Source organism: Saccopteryx bilineata, chromosome 2 (genome assembly GCF_036850765.1).
Source record: "Saccopteryx bilineata isolate mSacBil1 chromosome 2, mSacBil1_pri_phased_curated, whole genome shotgun sequence".
In the NCBI taxonomy this organism is placed as follows: domain Eukaryota; kingdom Metazoa; phylum Chordata; class Mammalia; order Chiroptera; family Emballonuridae; genus Saccopteryx; species Saccopteryx bilineata.
The window spans coordinates 317,679,149-317,701,278 of record NC_089491.1 but is presented as its reverse complement, the minus strand read 5'-3'; the positions used below and the strand labels follow the sequence as shown (position 1 = coordinate 317,701,278).

The following is a 22,130-nucleotide window of genomic DNA, read 5'->3' as shown; positions in this document are numbered from 1 at the left end:
GACCATGGAGCCATCCTCAACTCCTGGGCCAACTTTGCTCCAATGGAGCCTGGGCTGCGGGAGAGGAAGAGATAGAGAGGAAGGAGAAGGGGAAGGTTGGAGAAGCAGATGGGCGCTTCTCCTTTGTGCCTTGGCCGGGAATCGAACCTGGGACTTCCACAAGCAGGGCTGACACTCTACCGCTGAGCCAACCAGCCAGGGCCTTCCATCCATTTTTAAGCAGTCATTGAGTCCTGTTGTATTTTTAAAACTTTTTGTGTCCTGCCCCTTGATCTGTGACCTAGTCGGGGTGCTGCTCCCTAGAAAGCTTCAGTAGTGTAGAAGGATCTAGCTTTTTCAGGGTGGTCTGAAAAAACATAGATTAAGGAGAATCTATTTTAAGGAGAGAACGCAGGGTTGTCTGCCTGTAAACAGCAGGTGTGCTATATATCCTAAAGGTGGAGTAGGGTCATAAATAAGCATGAGCAGAGAGGTCAGACCCTGGGAAGATGGGAGCTGCTCTGAGGGTGAAGAACACAGACGGTAGGGATAAATGGTGGAAGACTAAGGGCAGAAGAATGTGAGGATGCTGAAAACTTGCCACATGTAGCATGGGTGACCTGACAGTTTAATGTAGGCTTCTCAACTGGGTCCTCCAAAGTGCCGTTCAACTATAACTTGAGTAAACTTTGTCACTGCCCCTCACCCAGAATGCCTAGCCACAGCGTGAGAAGCACAGGCTTAAGAGACTCTGGAGATGAGATGTATCACATCCTCTCATTCTTTTTTTTTTTTTTTAATTATTCTTTTGATTTTAGAGAGAGAAGAAGGGAGAGAGAGAGAGAGAGAGAGAGAGAGTCAGGAACATCAATATGTTCTTGTATGTGCCCTGACCAGGAATCAAACTGGCAACCTCTCTGCTTTGGGACAATGCTTTAACCAACCAAGTTATCTGGCACCTCATCCTTATATTTCTGTCTCTACCACTCTAGTCCAAACTGTAACTTCTCTTACTTGGGTTATTACAATATGCCCTTAAAATCTTTAAAGAATCATGTTATGATATAATTATTAAAACAATACATGTTTACTAAAGATAGAAAAATTCTTAAAATATTTAAAAAGTAATAAATTATTTTCTAAAGTTTTATTTTTTAATATTTTTACGTGAATTCAAATTCTAAAGAGATAAAAGGACACATACATTTTCTTCTTTCCACTGCCTGTTTCCTTAGCCATTCTGTTCTTTCTGGAAAGCATCCAGTTTTGTTAATTTCTTATATCTTTAGGTAATTATATATATTTTCTCCACTATAACTTCCCCCCCAAAGTGGTAGTTTTATAGACATAGTTACACACACCCACAGACACACATACACACACTATTCTGTATTTTATTTTTCACTCTATCATTGTGCCTTGGAGATCATTACAAATCAGCACATTGAAATCTTCCTATTTTTCATAACTGCCTGATGAGCAGTAGACTCTTAATTGGTCTCTAGTCTCTCCTATGTCTGTCATTTGATGTCAAATTCATTGTGCTGAAATGTCAGTCCCCTGCTCAAACACCTTGTTCAAACCTACTTGCTCTCCCACCCCACCACTAGTTATGATGAAGTCCAAGCCCTTCCCCATCCGACAGCAAGGCTGGCTGGCCCAGCCAGGCCCGGCTTCCACTGCCCCTCCTACGCCCTGATCCTGCTTGCCTTTTCCATGCTTTCCATGTATTCCTTTTCACTCTTCCTGCCCTGTTGTGCCCAAAATGGATCTTCCTTCCTGTACCCCCAACCTTCAGAGCTAACACTAGCATTTACTGCACACCACCCTTGTTGTTTCTTTACCTTACACTGGCGTGTGTTGCTGCTTTGATATGTACAGCTCTTATTCCAGCAAACTAAACTCTGTGCGGTCCACTGACTACATTTTCTGCAGCATTTGCTACTTCCTGAGGTGCTTATATCATATAGCTGAAAGAAAATTTCAATATTTGTAAAATTTTTAAGAATGCCAAGAAACCTGGCTCTGTGTACTGACTCACCCGGAATGAGGTAGGACAGAGACCAGAGCTGACTCATCTCCCTCCTCCCTCTAGAAAAACAGGTTGGAGACTAAGTGCTGTTAGTGCTCATCAGAGCCTTGATAGAGGTGCCTAGAAAAGGTTGAAGGGAACAGGCTGCGCCTTGGCAGGAAGAACCTGCAATGCAGGGGCTGGCTTAGTAATTAACTGTTTTGAGTAGCATGACAAATAGGACTTTTACATTGAGCAGTACAAGTTCTGTGTCCAGAGAGATAATTGAAATTATTTTTTCCCCTTTGGTCAATCTTATTGAAAGGATGATGCAACAATATGAATGAAAACTTTAATAATATGCCCATTTTTTCCTTTTACATAACCCCTTCCAGATTTTGCCTACTTTCACACATTTAAAAAAATATACACACACACATATATATATATGCAGATATATGTGTGTGTGTGTATATATATATGTATAGAGATATCTATACATATATGGGGCCTAACCAGGTGATGGCGCAGTGGATAGAGCGTCAAATTTAGTGTTCCATGGAAGCATCTTTCTCACCTGGATCCTATGGTCCCATCATCTTGATTCTCTCCCTCTCAAGTTCCAGCATGACTTGCCAGAGGTTGATATTTTTTCTTCCTCTTCTGTTCTCAGTGCTCCTTAGAAAGATAAATATAAATCCCCACCCTCCTTTATCTTACGTAAGCCAGAATGTGATTGGAATGTGAGTACTGAAGGAAGGTGGCTAGAACATTCATGAGAACATATTTACTGTTGATTAACTTCTTTTAGACAAGAGGGTTATCTCTGTCTCCTCAAAAAAATAGAAATAACCCAAATCTTAGATTTGTAGAGTTTTTAATCCAGTAACCGTATCCATCATACTTCACGTATCACTTACTATTTCTCAGTTATCGATCACTATCACCTCTTGCCTTTCCTTTCCCACCTGTATGTACTTACTCATGTGAATACACTCCACTCTAGCCTGCTGGACAACACATAGTCTCCCAGGTACTCTGTGTCCTGGACATTCCTTTGAAGTATCATTGCCATGTCTGGCGAGTCAGCAGGGGTTTGGTTAAACCTTAGATCATCTAGTGTCACATTCTGCCTCCACCACTTATTAGCTCTGTACCTTCATCAAATTACCTATAAAGTAGGAGCAGTAATAATAACTTATAGGTTGTTGAGAAGAGCACATGAGTTGATACTTTTTTTAAAAAAAAATTATTTTTATCTTTTGACAGAGACAGAGAGAGGCAGAAAGAGGGACAGATACAGATAGAGAGGAAGGGAGAGAGATGAGAAACATCAGTTCTTTGTTGCGGCACTTCAGTTGCTCATTGATTGCTTTCTTATATGTACCTTGATGGGGGGGGCTCAACAGAGTGAGTGACCCCTTGCTCAAGCCAGTGACCTTTGGGCTCAAACCAGCGACCATGGGGTCATGTCTATGATCCCACACTCAAGCCAGCTACACTGTGCTCAAGCTGGTGAGCCTGCACTTAAGCTGGATGAGCCCAGTGCTCAAGCCGGCCAACTTGGGATTTTGAACCTGGGTCCCTGTGTCCCAGTCCGATGCTCTATCCACTCTGCCACCACCTGGTCAGGCAAGTTAATACTTGTTAAGTACAGAATCTGGAATGTATAAGAACTTAATAAATATTAGCTATTATTCAAATTTCTTCTAATCTTCAAATACCAGACCTCCTACTTCTTACCTAAAATCTTCTCTGACTAGTCTTGCCCACCCACAATGATCCTTTACTCCTTTGTAAGTATAACACATTTGATACTTAATTTACTCAAATAATACCTTGAGGCAGCTGCAAGTCAAAACCACAATGTGATACCATTTCATACCTGTTAGAATGGCGATTATTAATAGGGCAAAGTAACACTGTTGGAGAGGATGTGGAGAAAAGGGAATCCTGGTATATTGCTGATGGAAATGTAAATTGATGCTACCACAGTGGAAAACAGTATGAAGTTTCCTAAAAAAAATTAAGAATAGGGCTACCAGCCCTGGCTGGTGGCTCAGTGGATAGAGCATCAGGCTGGTGTATGGACGACCCCAGTTGGATTCTGGGTCAGAGCACACAGGAGAAGCGTCCCTCTGCATTTCTCTCCCCTCCCTCTCCCTCTTCACTCTCTTCTCTCCTCTTGCTGCCAGTGGCTTGATTGGTTCAAGCATGACCCCAGACGGGGTTGCTGGGTAGATCCTAGTCGGGATGCATGTGGGTGTCCATCTCACTACTTCCCCTCCTCTCACTTAAAAAAAAAAAAAGAAGAAGAAGAATAGAGCTACCATATGACCCAGCAAATCCCTTTTCTGGGTATGTACCTGAAATTTTTGAAAACACTTATTTGTAAAGCTATATATACCCCTGAGTTCATTGCAGCATTACTTCCAATAGCCAAGACATGGAAACATCCTAAGCATTTTTCAACAAATGATTGGATAAAGAAGATGTGGTTCATATATACAATGGAATATTACTCAGCCATAAAAAGATGAAATATTCTCATTTATAACAACCCAGCTGGATCTTGAGAGTATTATGTTAAATAAAATAAATCAGACAGAAAAATATGATTACACTGAAATATGAAAAATCAGACAAGAACAATATGATTACACTCATATGTGTAATATAAAACAAAAAGTAACAACAAGCAAACAAAAAAAAAAACCCCAAACAAACTCATAGATACAGACAACAGAATGGTGATTATCAAAGGGGAGGAAGTGGAGGGAGGATGAAGAGGGTAAAGGGCAAAATATATGGTGAAGGAGACTAGACTTCGGATGGTGAACATACAGAGTATAAAGATGTTGTAATTATAAAGTTGTGCATGTGAAGTTTATATAATGTCATTAACCAATGTTACCTCAATAAATTTAATTTTAAAAAGATTTGTTAAGCCTGACCAGGCGGTGGCGCAGTGGATAGAGCATCGGACTTGGATGCGGAAGGACCCAGGTTCGAGACTTTGAGGTTGCCAGCTTGAGTGTGGGCTCATCTGGCTTGAGCAAAAAAAAAAAAAAAAAAAGCCCACCAGCTTGGACCCAAGGTTGCTGGCTCGAGCAAGGGGTTACTCGGTCTTCTGAAGGCCCGCGGTCAAGGCACATATAAAAAAGCAATCAATGAACAACTAAGGGGTCACAAAGTGCAACAAAAAACTAATGATTGATGCTTCTCATCTCTCCGTTCCTGTCTGTCTGTCCCTGTCTATCCCTCTCTCTCTCATTCTCTCTCTGTCCCTGTAAAAAAAAAAAAAAAGATTTGTTAAAAATTCTGCATCAATATCTGTGTACAGTAGTCCTCCCTCATCCTTGGTTTTGCTTTCTGCATTATCAGTTACCCAGGTCAACTGTGGTCTGAAAATATTAAATGGAAGTTTCTAGAAATACATAATTCATAAGTTTTAAATTGTGTACCATTCTGAATGGTATGATGAAATGTGTCATCCTGTTCAGTCCCCCCTGGATGTGAATAATTCCTTTGTCCAGGGTGTGCACATTGTAGACGTTCCCTGCCCTTTAGTCACTTAACATGCCTCCTGGTTATCAGATCGACTGTTACCGTATAGCAGTACTTTCGTTCGGGTAATCCTTATTTTATTTAATAATGGTCCCAAAGCCATTCAAATAACTTTTATTTCAGTATATTGTTATAATTGTTCTATCTTATTAATAGCACTAGGGAACAATTTTTTTTTCATTTTCTGTTGCATAAGGTTTTAGAACTTTTTCTATATATTTCTGCATCGCTGATTCCAAATCTGAAATCCGTTTTTTGATGCATGCTCAGTTTTTATGCAATTTTAATTTCTAATTTCTTTTTGTTACAGTTAATGGCATGCATTGGTTTTTAAATTGGAGTTAAAGGGCAACGACTCTTGGATTGAACATAACCACAAGACAATTAATGTTTTACAAATGTCACTTTTACAAAATTGTAGTTGTTTTTAAATGTAACAAATTATTATCTGACAAAACACCCTCTTATTTTGTTTTAAGATTGAATCATGGCTTCTTGGAGTAGGTGTAAATGTAAGAATAGTCCTGACACCTTTTGTTATATATGTGGCTGTTACACACTTCAACATCAAAGGCGCAATATTTCATCATTTGTGACACGTGCGTATATTGCCTATTTTCAAGTTTCCTTTGGCAATCAAGACAAGAATTGGGCTCCTCATATTGTGTGTCATAATTGTGAGGAAATGCTTCATGACTGGACAAAAGGAAAACACAATGGAATGCCTTTTGGTATTCCCATGGTTTGGCATGAACCTAAGGACCACAGCAGTGACTATTATTTCTGTCTGATCCATACAAAGGGCATTGGCAAGAAAAAAGGCATATGATCGCATATCCTAATATTTCTTCAGTAATACGACCTATCCCACACTCTGAGACACTCTCGGTTCCAGTTTTCAATGGTTTTAATTTCTTCTAAGAACAAAGACAGTGAACATGGTGATCAAGTGCATTTTGATAAGATGCATGAGGAAATGGTTGTAGAATCTGAAGGGTCTTCTTCTGATGCCAAGCAGTCATTAACCCCTCAGCAGTTTAGCCAACCTGAATTGAATGACTCAGTAAAAGATTTGGGCCTATCAAAGAAAGCAGCTGAGTGGTGGTAAATTTCCTGCTAGAACAACAGAGAGGTTTCACGAAGTATCCTTGCTTTCTGTGTTTGTGGGACAGCCGAGCTTGGGAGAAACACTGGACACAGAAGGAGTGGCCAAAACGTGAAGCTCTGGAAGTAGGGATGCAAAATATTGTGAATGAACCTGTAGTTAATCGAGACAGGATCATTTTCCCCCCACTTCACATCAAACTTGGTTTAATGAAACAGTTTGTTCAGGCTTTGAAGAGAGAAAGTGAATGCTTTCAAAATATTATTTCTGCTTTTCCTGCCTTGTCTTTCGAGAAGATAAAAGCAGGTGTATTCGATAGACCTCAAATTCGAAACCTTATATGTGACGAAGAATTTGCCAGGAAGATGAATAAGGAGGAGAAAGCAGCATGGCAGTCTTTTGTGGCAGTTATAAAGAACTTCCTTGGCAACAAAAAAGCAGGAAACTATGAACTTCTGGTTCAAAGGATGCTGTTGGCTTTCCGCGACATTGGATGTAACATGAGCATTAAGATGCACTTCCTGAACAGTCACCTTGATAAGTTTCCCAAAAATCTTGGAGCTGTTAGTGATGAACAGACTACTAATGGAGCATTAATTGAGATTGTCCTCAACAAGTACACAAATGCAAGAGCTACAAATGCTAATTTTTGCCTGAATAGAATTTACATAAGTTTGCGCAAATTCTATGATTAAAATAAGTGTTTTAATATGTTCTATTTCGAAATTGTAGACAAATTCTGATACAATTATATCTTTTAGTGTATTTGTGTATTTACTGCATTATATAAATTATTATATTTTTCACAAAGATGATGCCCAAGAAGACATTCTACTTCATTATGTTAAACTAAATGTTGAAAATTTTACAATAAGATGAAAACCTAAAATCTTGAATTGCAAAAAAACCCTGTAGCTTACAGAGAAAAACTAATGTCAGATTTGAGATCAGCACACTCAAATTAGGTAAGAATAAGTGTTTTTGTGGATGCAACAAAAATTTTGTTTCCCAGTGTAGTTGTTATTAATTACTTCCTTTGCCTAATTTACAAATTAAACTTTATCATAGGTATATGTGTATAGGAAAAAACATAATATATATAGGGTGTGGTACTATCTGTGTGTGGTTTCAGGCATCTACTGGAGGTCTTAGAACATATCTCCTGTTAAGATAAATTCTTAGGAATAGAAATACTGGGTTAAAGAAAACACATCAGGATTCTTGTTTATATCACTAACTTTTGCCTCCCCCAAAGGTTGTATAAACTATATTTTTATCAACAGTGGTCAAGAGTGCTTACCGCATTTTACCCTCACCAATGCTCTGTTGTGTTATTTAACTTTTTGTCTGCTTTATCTGTTATCTTTCAAAGAGATTATGATCTCCTTGAGCAGGTGCTGCAGGCATCTGTTCTTTATATCCGCCACATGAATGGTGTCATTCATGTAGTAGCCCTCGTGAATATTTGCTAAATGAATGAATTTCTATTCACAACTACCCCTCTGGGATTAAGAACTGGAGAAAGTACTTGAACAATCATTTTCAAATTGGTCAAATTGAGAGTGGTGTGTATACTTGCTTTTGTTCTCCCACTGAGATGAGTTGGGGAGGAAAATATTAAATCACAGGCAATTGTCTCATGTTCAAGGGATTTGGACAAGGGGTTGGGTCCAAGGGAGAAAATGCGCTGTTTTTCAGGGTCAGCTCTGCAGCATGTTCGAAACTGGCTTTCTGCACTATTATCTATCCATTTATCCTTCAAAAATGGGTGTGGAGAGCGGCAGGATCTGCTTTCACAACTCAGCCATGGAGCAGAATGAGTGGAATTTTCCAGATGGTACCTCTTGATGGCTGTTGGCATAAATATAGCTTTGTCCTCTGGGCAGAGGCAGGTTTAATGATGGCCACATCAGACGCACGCGCTGAGCCCCGACTTCTGAAGGGCCCCGCAAAACCCCAACTTTACACTTTTTTCTGATGACACCAAGATTGGTTTCATATGTGCAATTTTAACATTAATGTACATAATATAGTTTTTAATTAATTAATTAATTATTTAAAACAATTTTTTTTTACTTTTATTAATTTTTATAGAGGAGAGAGAATGAGAGAGGGAGGGGGAGGGAGGAGCAGGAAGCATCAACTCCCATATGTGCCTTGACCAGGCAAGCCCAGGGTTTTGAACTGGCAACCTCAGCATTCCAGGTTGACGCTTTATCCACCGCGCCACCACAGGTCAGGCCAATATTTTTTATTTATTTAAAAATATGGTTAACATGTATTTTTATTTTCCCTGCCTTTTTTTTAAGGGGTCCAATATTTTCTTCTGCACCTGGAGCCTCAACCAACCTTAATCCACCTCTGCCTCTGGGAGCTATTAGGCAGTGGCCCCTGAAGCCTAGACGGCTGTTTCAGCAGGTCAGACAGGGATCTGTGCGTTTTCATTAGCATGGAGAACCATGTAGGATTTCAAGCCATGAGTACCATTTTTATTTTTCTGGTACTAGTTACCTACGAAATGCTTTGAGCAGTGGCTAAAGCGAAGAAAGTGTATTATTCTTCCCTCCCCTCCCAGCCCCAATACACACACACACACACACACACACACACACACCAATGATGTGTGACCCAGAGGATTTCCTGGCTTTGCTGGGATAGTTCTTTGTGTTTTCAGGTATAGAGGCTTGGAGTGTGAAAGCTTGCTATGGATTTGGGGAAATCTGAGCCCATTATCTCCATGTTACAATTTCACCTGCCCATTTGTGAATTGAACCCCACATTAATAATAAAACCAGCAAACACAGTTGTCCCAGGAGGCAGGTGGTATAAATTGGAGGGGTAAATCTGGACTGACACACATCTCATGAACAGAGAGGTGGTTTGCCTTATTGTGATGAGCCAGTTTGCTTCCCTATTATTCCCTGCAGCTGTCAGAGGTTATCTGTAGAACCTCCGGTCCTTTAGTTTAGAGATAATAGTTTAACCTACAGGTTGGTAGATTTCTCTTGGAATTTGCAATCATTTCTATGGTAGATATGCTGAATCAGCATACCAAATTCTAGTGTGTAGAGGTTGGAAAATGTAAAACTATATTTCCTAGATTCCCTTGCGGTTAGGATTTTGATGTGAAAGTTCAGAGGCACTTTCTTGAGACTTGGGTGCGGGAGCCAAATCCTGTGTGAAAAGTGGTAGGGACATGGGTGCCTGTTCTTCCTAGTGTGCACTGTGCCACGGGTTGTGTGATTCTGGAGCTGCCTGCAGTGGCAATGGTTTCCCAGCTCAGCAGGAAGCTATCTGAGCCAACAGTTCCCCTCACAGCTCAGTTCTACAGCCAGGATTTGGAAGTCAATCCTGGAGTCAGTTTCTTTAGCTAGCCAACATCCCTCCTCCACTTATTAACTTGCAATAAATCCTTCGCCTTTCACAAACTCGCTCATAGAATCCCATGGGCTGCAAAGCTATATCTTACTTTGTTCATTCAATGGTAAGGACAACATTAAATGAATGGAGTTTTATTTTTGACCTTAATTTTATGATTTTCCCCAAAGCTAGTTTTGGACTGTCCTGTTCCTTTTTGCATGTTTTTCCTTGTGATGGTAGATGACCTTATATTGGACTTTCCCCAGAATTATGTTGATCCATCCGATCATAAAAATGTTTCTATTTTCACTGACCTATTTAATTGGAACAATTTCATGGGCCAATTTGTACATTCTCTCCCTGTAAAAATAGAGTCTTGTATTATTAATAAGCACATAGCATATAATGTATATATGCTGAAGCTTTAGAACAGGTACAGAAAGGACTGGGAGAAAGTTTGCTATTTATCAAGACATTAGTCCTAGTTCCTAGCACAACAAAAAAGCACTATACCAGGATTCAAGTCATGCTGGTCTATTTCCTTACATTTCATGGCAACTAATAAACGTTAATGTGATGTTATTGAGACATCACACTAAACTCTGTTGTGTGAAGTTTTTTTTTTTTGGTTGCCTTATAGACTTTTACCCAAGAGTTTACTGCAACTTTGCTATGAAAAATGAACTCAGACATCTCAGGCATCCAAAGTGCTGGTTGGAAAGGCACCGATTTAACTATGCTCAGTAATTATAAAATTAGTCTAAATTCCTGAAGTGCTTTCTCTTCATCCTTGGCGTGTTGGTCCTTTGGCTAGACACAGCTATGGGAGGGGAGTTAGACTCCAGGCCAGGGTGCAGGGTGTGCTCTCCTTTTGTTGGTTCTGTGGCAAGAGCTCTGCCAAGTGCCCAAAGCCTTTGGATTTTTGTTTTATTTTATTGAAATGAAGCAAGGAACAAACATTTCTGAAGGAGTAACAAACATTCTGTGACAAATTAGGAACTAAAAAAGACATTTGTTTATTGAGGGCAAGAGGATGCAAGCAATATAAAAATCAAAAGCTTATCTGGCTTTAGTTGGCTTTTCTTTCTCTTGTCGAATGGGAGTGGGATTTTATTTATACATTTTCTAGGGGTCCCAATCTGCTCATGAAATCCTTATACAGGGGGAAGCTGGGGGGGGCAGAGATTTTTTTTAAGGGACTCATTGGGAGAACTCTCATCAGGGTGGAAGGAACTGCTCAGCACTGCCTACTTCTTCCCCTTCTGCTTCATGTGTACTACAAAATAGTCATTGCATGCGATGGTGAGCCCAGCGATTAGTGAGAAGAAGCTCTGGAAGCCCACTCGGCCGTCTCGGCACTGGTCCAGGTCCTTCATTATTTTGTCTACAGCCAGAGGGTCTTTCTGATTCTGAAAAAAAGAACAAAGGCCAGAAATATCAGGTTGTGGTTACAATAACTAGCTTCTCTGATTTGCACTGCTGACAACAGTGTATATAATCTTTCAGTGATCTTAATTCTTGTTTTAGGTCACAGGTGATTTTCAGAGGTCATCTAAATGAGTTTTGCTGCCTTGAGGGAGCATTTCAGTCAATTGGTATTTATTTCAAACTAGGAAAGAAGTTTCTGTGGCATTTTTTTTTTGTATGATTTATAGGGACCTTAGAAATGGCCTGTTCTGTGCCAGAGAAGGTAGACCCAGTCCTCGTAATTAAATCCATTGCTCTTGCCAGATAGAACCAGCATAACCTTCTGACCTGCTTTGCTTCCAGTTCAACTCTTCCCACAATTATTAAGATCACAAGATTCTGCCTATGAACCACCCAAAACTGTCCGTTTTGTAGTTTAAACTTCATTCTCTTAACACACTTTTATTCCTGATAAATCCTTTAAAAACAAAACTCTCAGAAAAGATCTCATAAGATTATTTAGGGAGTACGTTTCAGATCATCGTTCTTTGGATTTCAGAGGTGCTAATGATGCCATGGGGTGTGTTAGGTTTGACAGGTAGATTGCCCTCATTTCTCTTAATTTCTCGGCATATAGGCGGCAAGGGCGCAAGCTCGTGTGGCTCCATATTATATTATTAATATAACTTGAGTAAGTCACACGTAGTGAGCCTTTGTGTATCAACAGTGAATGGAAGAGGTTGGACCAGAGTGTCTCTAACATCACTTCCAATCTTAATGAGTTGGTAAATTCTATGCTATCCTATACCCTGAGCTGGATTCTGTCAAAAGGAGTATGTGTGATGGAGTCAGAGACTCCCCATGACTTTCAGTGTCTGCTATGAATATGTGGAACTGAGGTGGGCAGGCAAGATGCTTTTTGCTTTTTCTTTCATCTTGCTCCTGTGGTGACTGGCTTGATCACTCCTTTTCATAGTGAGAAAGCGTGGTCTCTCCTATAGGATCCATGCCATCAAGCAGGGAAATACGATCTTTTAGAAGTACAGAACGGCTCAAGTAAAGTATTTATGAATTCCATTGATTGTATACATGACAGGGAACTGATTTTCAGTGTCTCAAGAGTGCTGGATGTTTACAAATTGTACCACAAAATCCCTTAAGGTAAAACAGCAGCATTTCCTACACAAGGGCCGCAAACAACTAAAACCTGCTCTATGCAGCCACCTCTGCGTTTGGTGCGTTTCAGTTCATTCTGGCCTCACCCTCAGCTTCCTGGCTGTGGTCAGGAGTAAAATTAGGATGACAGAATGAGTCAACTTTAGAAATAAAATACTGTTGATGCAGTGCGTGTGGGTGTGCCTGGAATTATGACCCCATGCCTGGAATAAATTACACTGCCATGTTCAGTACTCTGCTACATACATCCTCGATGCTTCTCATACCAGAAAGCCTTTAGGGAGAAAAGGTTTGTCTCATGTGATATTCATCTGGCTTCTAACTGTGCAACAACACGACTAACGAATATTTAGTGTACCAAGAATGCCTTTGTTCATGTGATGGGAGGGCTTATAGTAAACATATTCTGTCCTGGCATTTTATGGTTGCCTGGAAGAAATCACAGAAAGTGAAAGTGACCCTGGAGATAATTACATCCAGCCCTCTCATTTTACAGAGGAGGAAACCGAGGACTCACAATCTGAAGCAATGTGCCCAGTGTTAACTAACTCCTTCCTGGTCTGGGGCTATATCATATGGCCATGCAAATGCAGAGTAGCAGTATATTCTTACTCATTTTGAGATAGGACTGTGGTAACTGCAGAACTAAGAGACTAGTTAGGCTATTTATATCTGTTTATTTAACTGGTATTGACATGTAAATCATAGTGTACTACAAAACCCTGGGCTTGACTAATTTGGTACTGTCCAGGAGGATGACAAGAGGACCCAGCTTTCTACTATCATGCCCCTTCACTCTTTAGAGGCTAATGCATTATTCTACACCAGGCACAGTAACGATCTTTTTAAGTGACTCCAGTTGTGGAAGGGAAAGAAGGACTTGTATATCCATCTAATATTTTGTCAAACAATGTTTCACCTTCAGTGAAATGCAACATCTATCTCGAGTGCCTCCAATGTAAAAGGAAAGCTGTGCCTTGCAGCCTAATGCCAAGTGATGTGTCTGTGCTGATGACAGAGTCTTCACGATCCCTCAGTCTAGTGAAGGGGAAGTATAAACTCGAGCTATGCTCCTGTGTTCTCATCTTTCAATATGAAAAGCAGTTATTTCTGGAGTGATGCCTGGATCCATTTAGCAAATGCTTAATAGCATTTCTTTAGATTAGAGTTGGAAAATATTTTGAAGCACCTCTATTTGAAGGAATTTAAGAAGGAAGATTTAAGTTGTATAAAATGAATGTGTCCAGGATGTGGCATCTCCAATACCAGGTTTATGAACCTGAGCGGCCTTGTTGGTGACTCTTGTGAAAGGCCTTTCCTGCAACTCAGTTTCAATAGATGCAGGTGATTCCAGATGGACTTTTTTTTTTTTTTTTTAAGAGAGAGGAGCGAGAGAGAGAGAAAGAGGGAGGGGGACTACAGAAAACATCAACTCATAGTTGCTTCTCGTATGTGCCTTGACCATGCAAGCCCTGGGTTTTGAACTGGTGACCTCAGCATTCCAGGTCGATGCTTTATCCATCGTGCCACCACAGGTCAGGCTGGATTCATTCTAACAAACACCTCGTATGTTTATATGTGAACAGTCTTATTGTATCTCCCAATTATAAGCTCCTTGAGGGCAGGGGCTGGGTCTTCTTTACCTTCTGTTTCCCCGCAGGGGTCTCCAAACTTTTTACACAGGGGGCCAGTTCACTGTCCCTCAGACCATTGGAGGGCTGCCAAATACAGTGGTCCTCTCACTGACCACCAGTGAAAGAGGTGCCCCTTCCAGAAGTGCAGTGGGGGCTTGATAAATGGCCTCAGGGGGCCGCATTGCGGCCCGCGGGGCCGTAGTTTGAGGTCGCCTGCCCTACAGTATCTTACAAACAGTAGACACTTGAAGTTTAATAAATAAGTGAATGCAAACACCTTTGTAGAAGTGACTTCCACAGAGAAGGAATGGAAAGAAGAGAAAGGAACTGGACCTAGAAGCATTGAATTGCACGTCTGTTTCTTTTGAGCCTTTCAATACTTACTTCCAAAAAGCCAGGGAACTCCTTTTCCATGAGTACTCTCAGGTCCTCCTTTGTTAAGTAGCCTTTATCCCCAGCAAATTTATGAAACGTGAACATCATGGTTTCCATGGCATGTTCCATTTGAGACGGCATTTTGGTGAGGTCTATTAAAACATATTAAAGGGTGTAAAGAAACAGTTTACATTAACTTTACAGCTACATGTGCCTGACTGGTGGTGGAGCAGTGGAACGCTGAGGCCCTCAGTGAAAAACCCCGAGGTTATCGGCTCAGCTTGGGCTTGCTAGCTTGAGTGCGGGATCATTGACTGTGGGTTGTTAGTATTCCACCATATCTAAGAGTCCCATTTACCAGCACCAAGAGAAATGATGACTCATCTGTTTTTTCGATAGCTGCTGTCAGTTAAAAAGAGGGATACCGATCTTGCTTTTCAACAACCCACAGTCCCATGGTTGTTGGCTTGAGCCCAAAGGTCACTAGCTTGGCTTGAGACTCCCTGGTCAAGGCACTTAAGAGATACAATCGATGAACAACTAAAGTGAAGCAACTACGAGTTGATGCTTCTCCCTCTTTCCCCCCTCTAAAAATCAATAATAAAACAACAATAATAATTTATTAAAAGTGCTACATGTATTGCCAGTTTTTTTAGAGTAATTGGAAGGAGGATGATTAGATCATCAATTTGATTCTTTCCAGCTAAAAAATTCAATAAATCCAAGAACCAATTCACCCCTGGTTTTGGGACTCCTGCTGAAGGAAATAGGCACCGTAGGTATTGGTGCTCTGATTGAAGGATTTATCTAGTTGCCTGCTAATTCTGTATTAATCGCCTCATGAAAAATAAAACCTCTAATCATTTGGAAAAGCAAGATCAGTATCCCTCTTTTTAACTGACAGCAGCTATCGAAAAAACAGATGAGTCATCGTTTCTCTTGGCGCTGGTAAATGGGACTCTTAGATATGGTGGAATACTAACAACCCACAGTCAAGCCTGGTGAGTATGAAAACTTAGCCCTGCAAGCCTAGCTGGCTAACCTGGTTCAGTTAAACCTAGTCTAATTCTAGGAGTTAGAAATCTGCTTGCAAATGAATTCTGTCTGCTGGGTATATATTCTTTACTAAAGACATTTATTTGCATATTTGGTAGTAAATGCTGTTGTCCTACCTGAATAAAAGCTACCCTGAGAAGAAGTAACAGTACAGCTTGACCCCTTTGGGAACATGATATATTTTGGGCAGGAAAGACAGAAGGGTTACTTTCACAGTCTGGGTGCAGTGGGAGAGCAAGAGCTTTACATCATGAAGAGTTTTAAAGAAAGAAAGGAAACATGTCAGATTATATTCAGGTATAATGATCTGGAGGTATATGTCTCACCAAGCCCCAGTGCTTAGTACTTGACAGAAGCTCAAAGGATTTTAGCAAATTAAAGGATTTTAATTTGAAGGAATGCTTTGGCCTGAATAGAGCAGCTCTGGCTAACAAGCAAAATCACTACTAGATAGGAGACACTTGAATTTGAATGGAGATCATTCCCTAAAATAACAAACAACAACAACACAAAACACAAGAATAGGTTTTGGGCACAGGTTGAAGGAGAGGCTAGCCCCTTCCTCTGCTGGGGATTGCCAATAGCAACAGGACACATGCTTTCCATCTGGTTTCTGCTGCTGACAGATGCCTTTTCAAAACAGATCCCCTTCAGGGGTCTCAAACTCGCGGCCCGCCCACCAATTTTGTGCAGTCCGCAGACTGGCCCGCAGATTAATCCACGAAGTTTGATTAGTCTGCGGGCCACACAAAATTGGTGGGCGGGCCGCACGGCCGCGAGTTTGGGATCCCTGCAAAATGCTGTCTTTTACAGAGAAGGTGGAGTTGGTAAACGTGAGGACTAAGCAATTACACTTAAGGATAGTAAATTCTACCCACTAATCCCCAGAGAAGTTCAGGAACCAACATGCCAAAGAATGTGCTACTCTAAAGAGTGCTATAAACCAGAAACTGACATGATTCATCTGGAAGGCAGTTCTCTTGGAGAGAGTAGCACATTAATGCTCAAAGTCCACTGGGAGATGAATTCCACGGGACCCACATACATCCCTTTTCCCTCTCTTCCTACATAGGTCGGGGCTGGCTCCTTGCCATCTCCTATATGACTCTATGGATCAGCCTTACCTGGATTGGCTCTGGAAGGCCAGCAACTTAAGAGAACTCAGCTGAGTGAGTCACAAATGGGAGAAGGCTGTGGGCTCCCACTCCAGTTCTGAAATAACTCAGGAAAGGAGTTGGTTGCCAGAGGTTTAAAAATACCTGTGCCCGAGCTCAGGGCAGCAGAGCACTTCACAACAAATTCCCAAAGATCTCAGAAATTGGAACTGGTTGTGGGATGCCTCGCTCCCTTTCTGCACTGGGCAGAGCAGAAGGAAAGTGCCCTGCAAAGACAGAGGAAGGACTCCTGAAATAGGAACCAGGCTGAGGAACTTCTAAGAAAAACAGGTTGTAAGCTGAGGAAATTTGGCCTTGACTATCTCCTTCAAGACAGTGAGGCCAGTCTTCCGTAGTGAATATTCAGGTCTCAGGTCATGCTCAGCATGAGGTGACAGAGCTTTCCTCTCTGAAGCCATAACCCTGCCCCACTGGACTCCCTTTCTCCTCTTTCCCTCCTGTTTTATTCAGCAAATGGGTTGTGACTGTCACAGCCAGCTAACTATTTGTTTTAGATTTGCATTAATAATGCAGAACAAAGGCTAGCCAGGAGGTACAAGGCAGTGAAGTTGCAAATAGCTCTGAAAAACAGATGAGATGCCCATCGTGTCTCCTCAGTAAGCCAGGCCCCAGAGGGGCACTGCCCAGTTACTCAGTTTTGGGGTAGTCAGTGCACTGGTTTCACAGTAAGATGGGGGAGAGGGGGGAAATGTTATGATTGAATTGTTCTCTTGATGGTGGATGGATCATGCAGCTCTTCTCTAAGAGCACTGGTTGCCCCACTGAGTCAGAGCTGCCAGCCCTCCCTTCATGGGTGGGGCCTGCCTGGGCGGTGCTGACTGCGGTGCTGACCGTTGCTTGCCCAAGTTCAGGCACTTGAACCTGGGGTTCCCATTCCCCCGCCTCCCCACAGGCTCCATGCCAGGGCGGGGGTGGAACTCTTGCTTCTAGGTTGGGTACACTTTTCACTGGAGGGCCTTGGGCCCGGGGCTAAGAGGCAGCAGTGTCCTCTCTGCGCCCAGACAACCTACTGCTGTACCTGAAACACTAGTTCCATTTTATTTGTTCATCTCTTTACCTCTCTATCTTCGATTTCAGTTCCTCTGGGATAAGAACTGTGAATTATTCTGTTCTATCCACGAAACACTAAATAAGTGTTTGTTAAATGACTGAATGAATCAAACAATCCCCTTGGCAGGTGTGATCACCCAGGTCTGGGCTGAAAACCTTGTAGCTCAAGCTCAGCAGGAGGACGGGAGAGCTGGGCAGAGCCGGGAAAGGGGCCAGAAAGGGGCCACCTATGAATGGAACAGTGGAGTACAGAGGAAAGCACATTCCGTAAGCCGAGGAAAAAATATGCGTCCTGCTGAACAGGTCCGGTCAGACCTTGACAAGACTTCTCTTTCTCTTCTTACTCTTGCGGGATTTTTTGTATTTTGGTCCATCTCACCTTCTATTTCATGCTCCTCCAGCTCTGCTTTCTCATTGTGAGTTCCATGGGATTTAACTGCCTCATTGTTCACTCATTTTTTATTGAATCATTTAATTCTAATGCCTGCATATCTCTTGTTTGCCTGGGCATTAAGTCTTAAGAGTGGAGGCTCGGAAGTCCATACTCTTTCTCTGTGTAGTTTTCTCTACAGAAAAAGAATTCTGGACTCCACAAATGTAGCAACAGTGGTGGGAATTCAATTTTCCATTTTTCGGATCTCCCACACTTTGCATATCCTGGTCATGTGTCAGAGACACTTGCTAACAGCATACTATTTAAACATGTGTCATAAACTCTAGTTAATTGTGCTTGTTTCTTTCCCCACCGGATTCTGGGCCCCTTGAGCAGGATCCTAGTAGCTAGCACCCTGAGCTATAAGGTAGAGCCTACTTAATAATCAGTAAGAATAAAATTGATAATAATGTCCATTTTGAATCTAGTAGGAATAGCAAGGAAGCAGGAGACCTCCTTATAAAAGTGCCTGCTCCTAAGCAATCCCAAATGTTTGTTCTGGACCCAAGCCCAGACCTGGGCTGTAATTTCAAAAAGGACCCTTCTAACGAGTAAGAATTTGATTTACTTTGCACATCCATTCCGAAGTTGTCTTACGGACCACCCAGGATATAATTGGCAGAGTGTTGGTAAAAACAAACATCTGTTATTTAAAATGTGTTTGAGATTTTCTTCCTTTTGCTTCAGAGATTTCGAAAAGAAATTTTTAAAAAATTGAATCCAGAAAGCATTCTTGAATTGATCCCCAAAGGAAATTAAGAAAAAATTATTTGAGGCAATGGCTCTGGATCCGGGCTGTTTCTCCCACCTTTCACTGAACGTAAAACTTGCCCACTAAAAACGTGGGTAACAAAGGAAAAACTCTAGGTGCAATCCAACAGGAGGAAAGTCTGCAGAAGCCTCTCTACCCCTCTATACTTCTTGGTGTACATCCACTTTTCCTTGAAGAATTGTCAGGCATCAGCCTGAATTGGCAGACAACAGCCATTGTGACAATTGCTATTAAATCCCTTGGTGGGTTGGGTGGTACTTAGTGATGGGCTAGGAGGTGCTGAAAATTGTTAAAAATAAGTAAATTCATTGTTTTTGCTTTTGATGTGATATTCCTAAATTGTTGAGTCTTCAGAAAAATAAGAAGCTTAAGAAATATCCTAAAACTTCAGTCCAGCTTTCCCAGCACTGAGTGCTAGCTTATATATTATAACCCTGAAAGGATTCCATTGTTTTCCCTAACTTTAAAAGATTGGACTGTTGGCAAAGGCATAACAAGTGGGTAGCACTCTTAAAAAAAAGCCACATTTTTTGAACTGTCAGTGAAAAGCACGGAGGCACTCAGTCTCAGCTGCACCCAGGCCAAGGCCTGGTTTTAGTGGGGTTGCTGCTTGAGAGGCTGGCTAGAAACCAGAGAGGGGAGAAAAGGGCTCATCTGATGTGGTATGCAGGAAACGTCAGGGTAAAGCATCCATCACCTAGAAAGCAGGGCGCTCTGTGCCCAGGGGACTCTCAAGAAAATTTGAGGAACTGAAATAAGAAAAAGAAACTCCAAATCCTAGCTCAAAGACCATGAGGAAGAAGGTAATTTTGGGCTGTTGAGGAAGGTATGTACCATTTAGAAGACATGATTAAATAGAAACTGGACAGGAATCTGTGGGAGCAGGTTGACGATGAAATATCAAATGAGTTACATGAATTCATTCCTGCCCCAACCCCTAGCATTATCTTTTGCAATTTGCTGAAACATGTTGGAGGCAAAGATTACTGATAGGGTGTTTCCATGAGTTTGGCCTCTCCTAAAGCACAGGATATGAAAATCCACTGCTGCAGGCCAAAACTCAAGCTTTGGGGTCAGAGGCTCTGGAGAAACCGTAAAACTCTTAATGTGAAGGACTACCTCTCCAGCAAAGCTGAGGCAGCAAATCAGCAGGCATAGGTAGATAATACAGCAGTGATCTCTCAATGGCCTTGCCAATCTAATTGCTGCCCTCACCCACAGTTCAGTCAAGAAACCTCTTCTTCAGATTGCTGGCCAGTCCTGGTGTGACTCACTTCCTCTTGGAAAATGCCCTCTAAGATGGCACAGTTCCCCTTTCTCTTCAGGGAGTGTTCAGTCCAAACCAACTGCGGAGTAGCTAGAACCATCAGGGCCACACCCACATGGTCTCACAGCTGAGTCACAGCCCTCCACTAAGAAAATCCAGGAGGCCTTTGTGCTAACCACGCCCTGCAGAATGCTCTCAGCTCCCCACGGAGGGAGGGGTGGTGGTGAATGGGCTTAATGTATTCCAGAGTCTGGCCTAAAGATGTACAGAGCCTGGCCTACAGCCCTCTGCATTCTTCACCACCCCCAACCAACAAGGCAGAGTCTGGATTTCAGTTAGGTGGAGCCCAGCTGAGGCTGGAGAGTGCAGTATCCAGGGCTGGAGGAAGTGCCATCCCTTTGGCCAAGTTCAAGTGTGGTCAGGTACCCAGCACATTTATCTCTTTCTCATTGCATTGGGCCTGATTAATCTGTGTTGAAAAGTCCTTCATCAAGCATGCTCTTCCCCTTTCTTTTTCGTTTTATGTTTAATTGAAGTAGCAAGAGGGGAACCCATTCATTTGACAAGTCACTTAACATAGTCCCCTGCCAACCTTCCTGCAACACTGCCTTATAAAGAAATGAAATCGACCTCCTTGTCTCAGCAGTTATGAACCTTCTTGCCTAGCGGACAAACAACAGGAAGCCCAACCTGAAGCATCTGGGCCAGCGACTGAGGAGTGTCTTTTAGGGAGGGTAGCCAGCTGCCAACCTGCCCAGCCCTCCCCAGCCAACCTCAATCTGCCCTCAGCTAGCTCGGGCCATCCAGTAGGGAGGAGGCTAGAACAGCTGGACAGAGGTCAGCCTGCAGCTGGAGCTTACAAAGAAACACGCTGCCAGGGCAGAGGGGGCCAGAAGCTGGGGTTCGTATAACTGGGAAGACTAGTCAAAATGTAGGCAAGTGGGAGTGAAGAAAGAATCAGAAAGGGAGGAAAGGGCAGATCCCAGGGTACAAACAGCCAAGTCCAGTAATAAGGGACAATGCCCCCCTCCGGTCTACGAGTATCTATCTCAGCAGTGGTCGCGCCAGGGCGCTGCTCGCCTGGCCTGGGTGTGGCCAGAGCTCGGCGATGGGACATACCACCCACCTGGCGCTGTGACCCACCCCTCTCCCGCTAAGCCTGGCCCGTGGGCGCCGATGAGGGGCTTTCCCTGGGCGCTGGGTCCGGGGCAGGGGGTGGCGGGGGAGCGGAGGGAGGAACTCACCTTGGCCGGAGGCTCGGCTGAATCGCTCGTTGGGACGCGAGGCCAGTGAGCGGAGCGCCGTGGGCTGGGCGCCTTAGTAGGTGGGGGTGGGGGGAGGCAGGAGGAGCCTGGGCGGGTGCCGGGCCTGGCTCACCCCACCCCTTCTCCTCCCGCCTCTTCCTGCTCCGGCCCCCACCGCACCCCGGGCACCGCGCTGACACCCTCCCGGTCTGGAGCGTGTGGAGGGACCTCACTCCTGGCCTTCACCCGCCCCTAGGGATAGTGTTATCGTAAACTCATCCTACACGAATACTCGTGAATATTTAGGGACATCCCCACCCTCGGCCCTGCCTTTCCTCTCGGGTTTGCTTTTAGAGTGAGTGAGGAAATCAAAGAATCCAGCGGCCTTGCGGGTGGGGCGCGCTGGCCGGGAACCAGACACTCGGGGCTCTTCGGTTCCCTACAGGCCTGGAGTTATTTCTACTGTAGATAACACTGCAGGGAGGGGCACGTGGAATCCTAACGATTTGGCCGTAGGAA

The 22,130-nt window shown here is 42.8% G+C and overlaps 1 protein-coding gene across 2 annotated transcripts; it reads right to left on the bottom strand.

Annotated features, from left to right (window-relative positions):
- Window positions 1-11,130: 11,130 nt before the first annotated feature.
- On the bottom strand, window positions 11,131-21,765 carry S100A10 (S100 calcium binding protein A10). 2 transcript variants are annotated; one of them, XM_066262133.1, is made up of 4 exons: window positions 21,612-21,730; window positions 16,795-17,051; window positions 14,624-14,766; window positions 11,131-11,431 (listed from the first exon to the last, which is right to left on the bottom strand). In XM_066262133.1, exons 3-4 carry the CDS (start codon window positions 14,753-14,755, stop codon window positions 11,270-11,272), a joined length of 294 nt encoding a protein of 97 aa, XP_066118230.1. In that variant the 5' UTR covers window positions 14,756-14,766; window positions 16,795-17,051; window positions 21,612-21,730; the 3' UTR covers window positions 11,131-11,269. The 2 variants fall into 2 exon arrangements, with proteins under 2 accessions (XP_066118230.1, XP_066118229.1); XM_066262132.1 differs by lacking the exon at window positions 16,795-17,051 and having other exon boundaries at window positions 21,612-21,765.
- Between the last annotated feature and the right edge of the window lie 365 nt (window positions 21,766-22,130).

Excerpts from the sequence above, each read along its gene's own strand:
- S100A10 (XM_066262132.1), bottom strand. The coding sequence starts at position 14,755 with ATGCCGTCTCAAATGGAACATGCCATGGAAACCATGATGTTCACGTTT. Across the intron at positions 11,432-14,623 it reads AGTTCCCTGGCTTTTTGGAA|AATCAGAAAGACCCTCTGGC; the intron begins GTAAGTATTGAA and ends TCTTTTTTTCAG.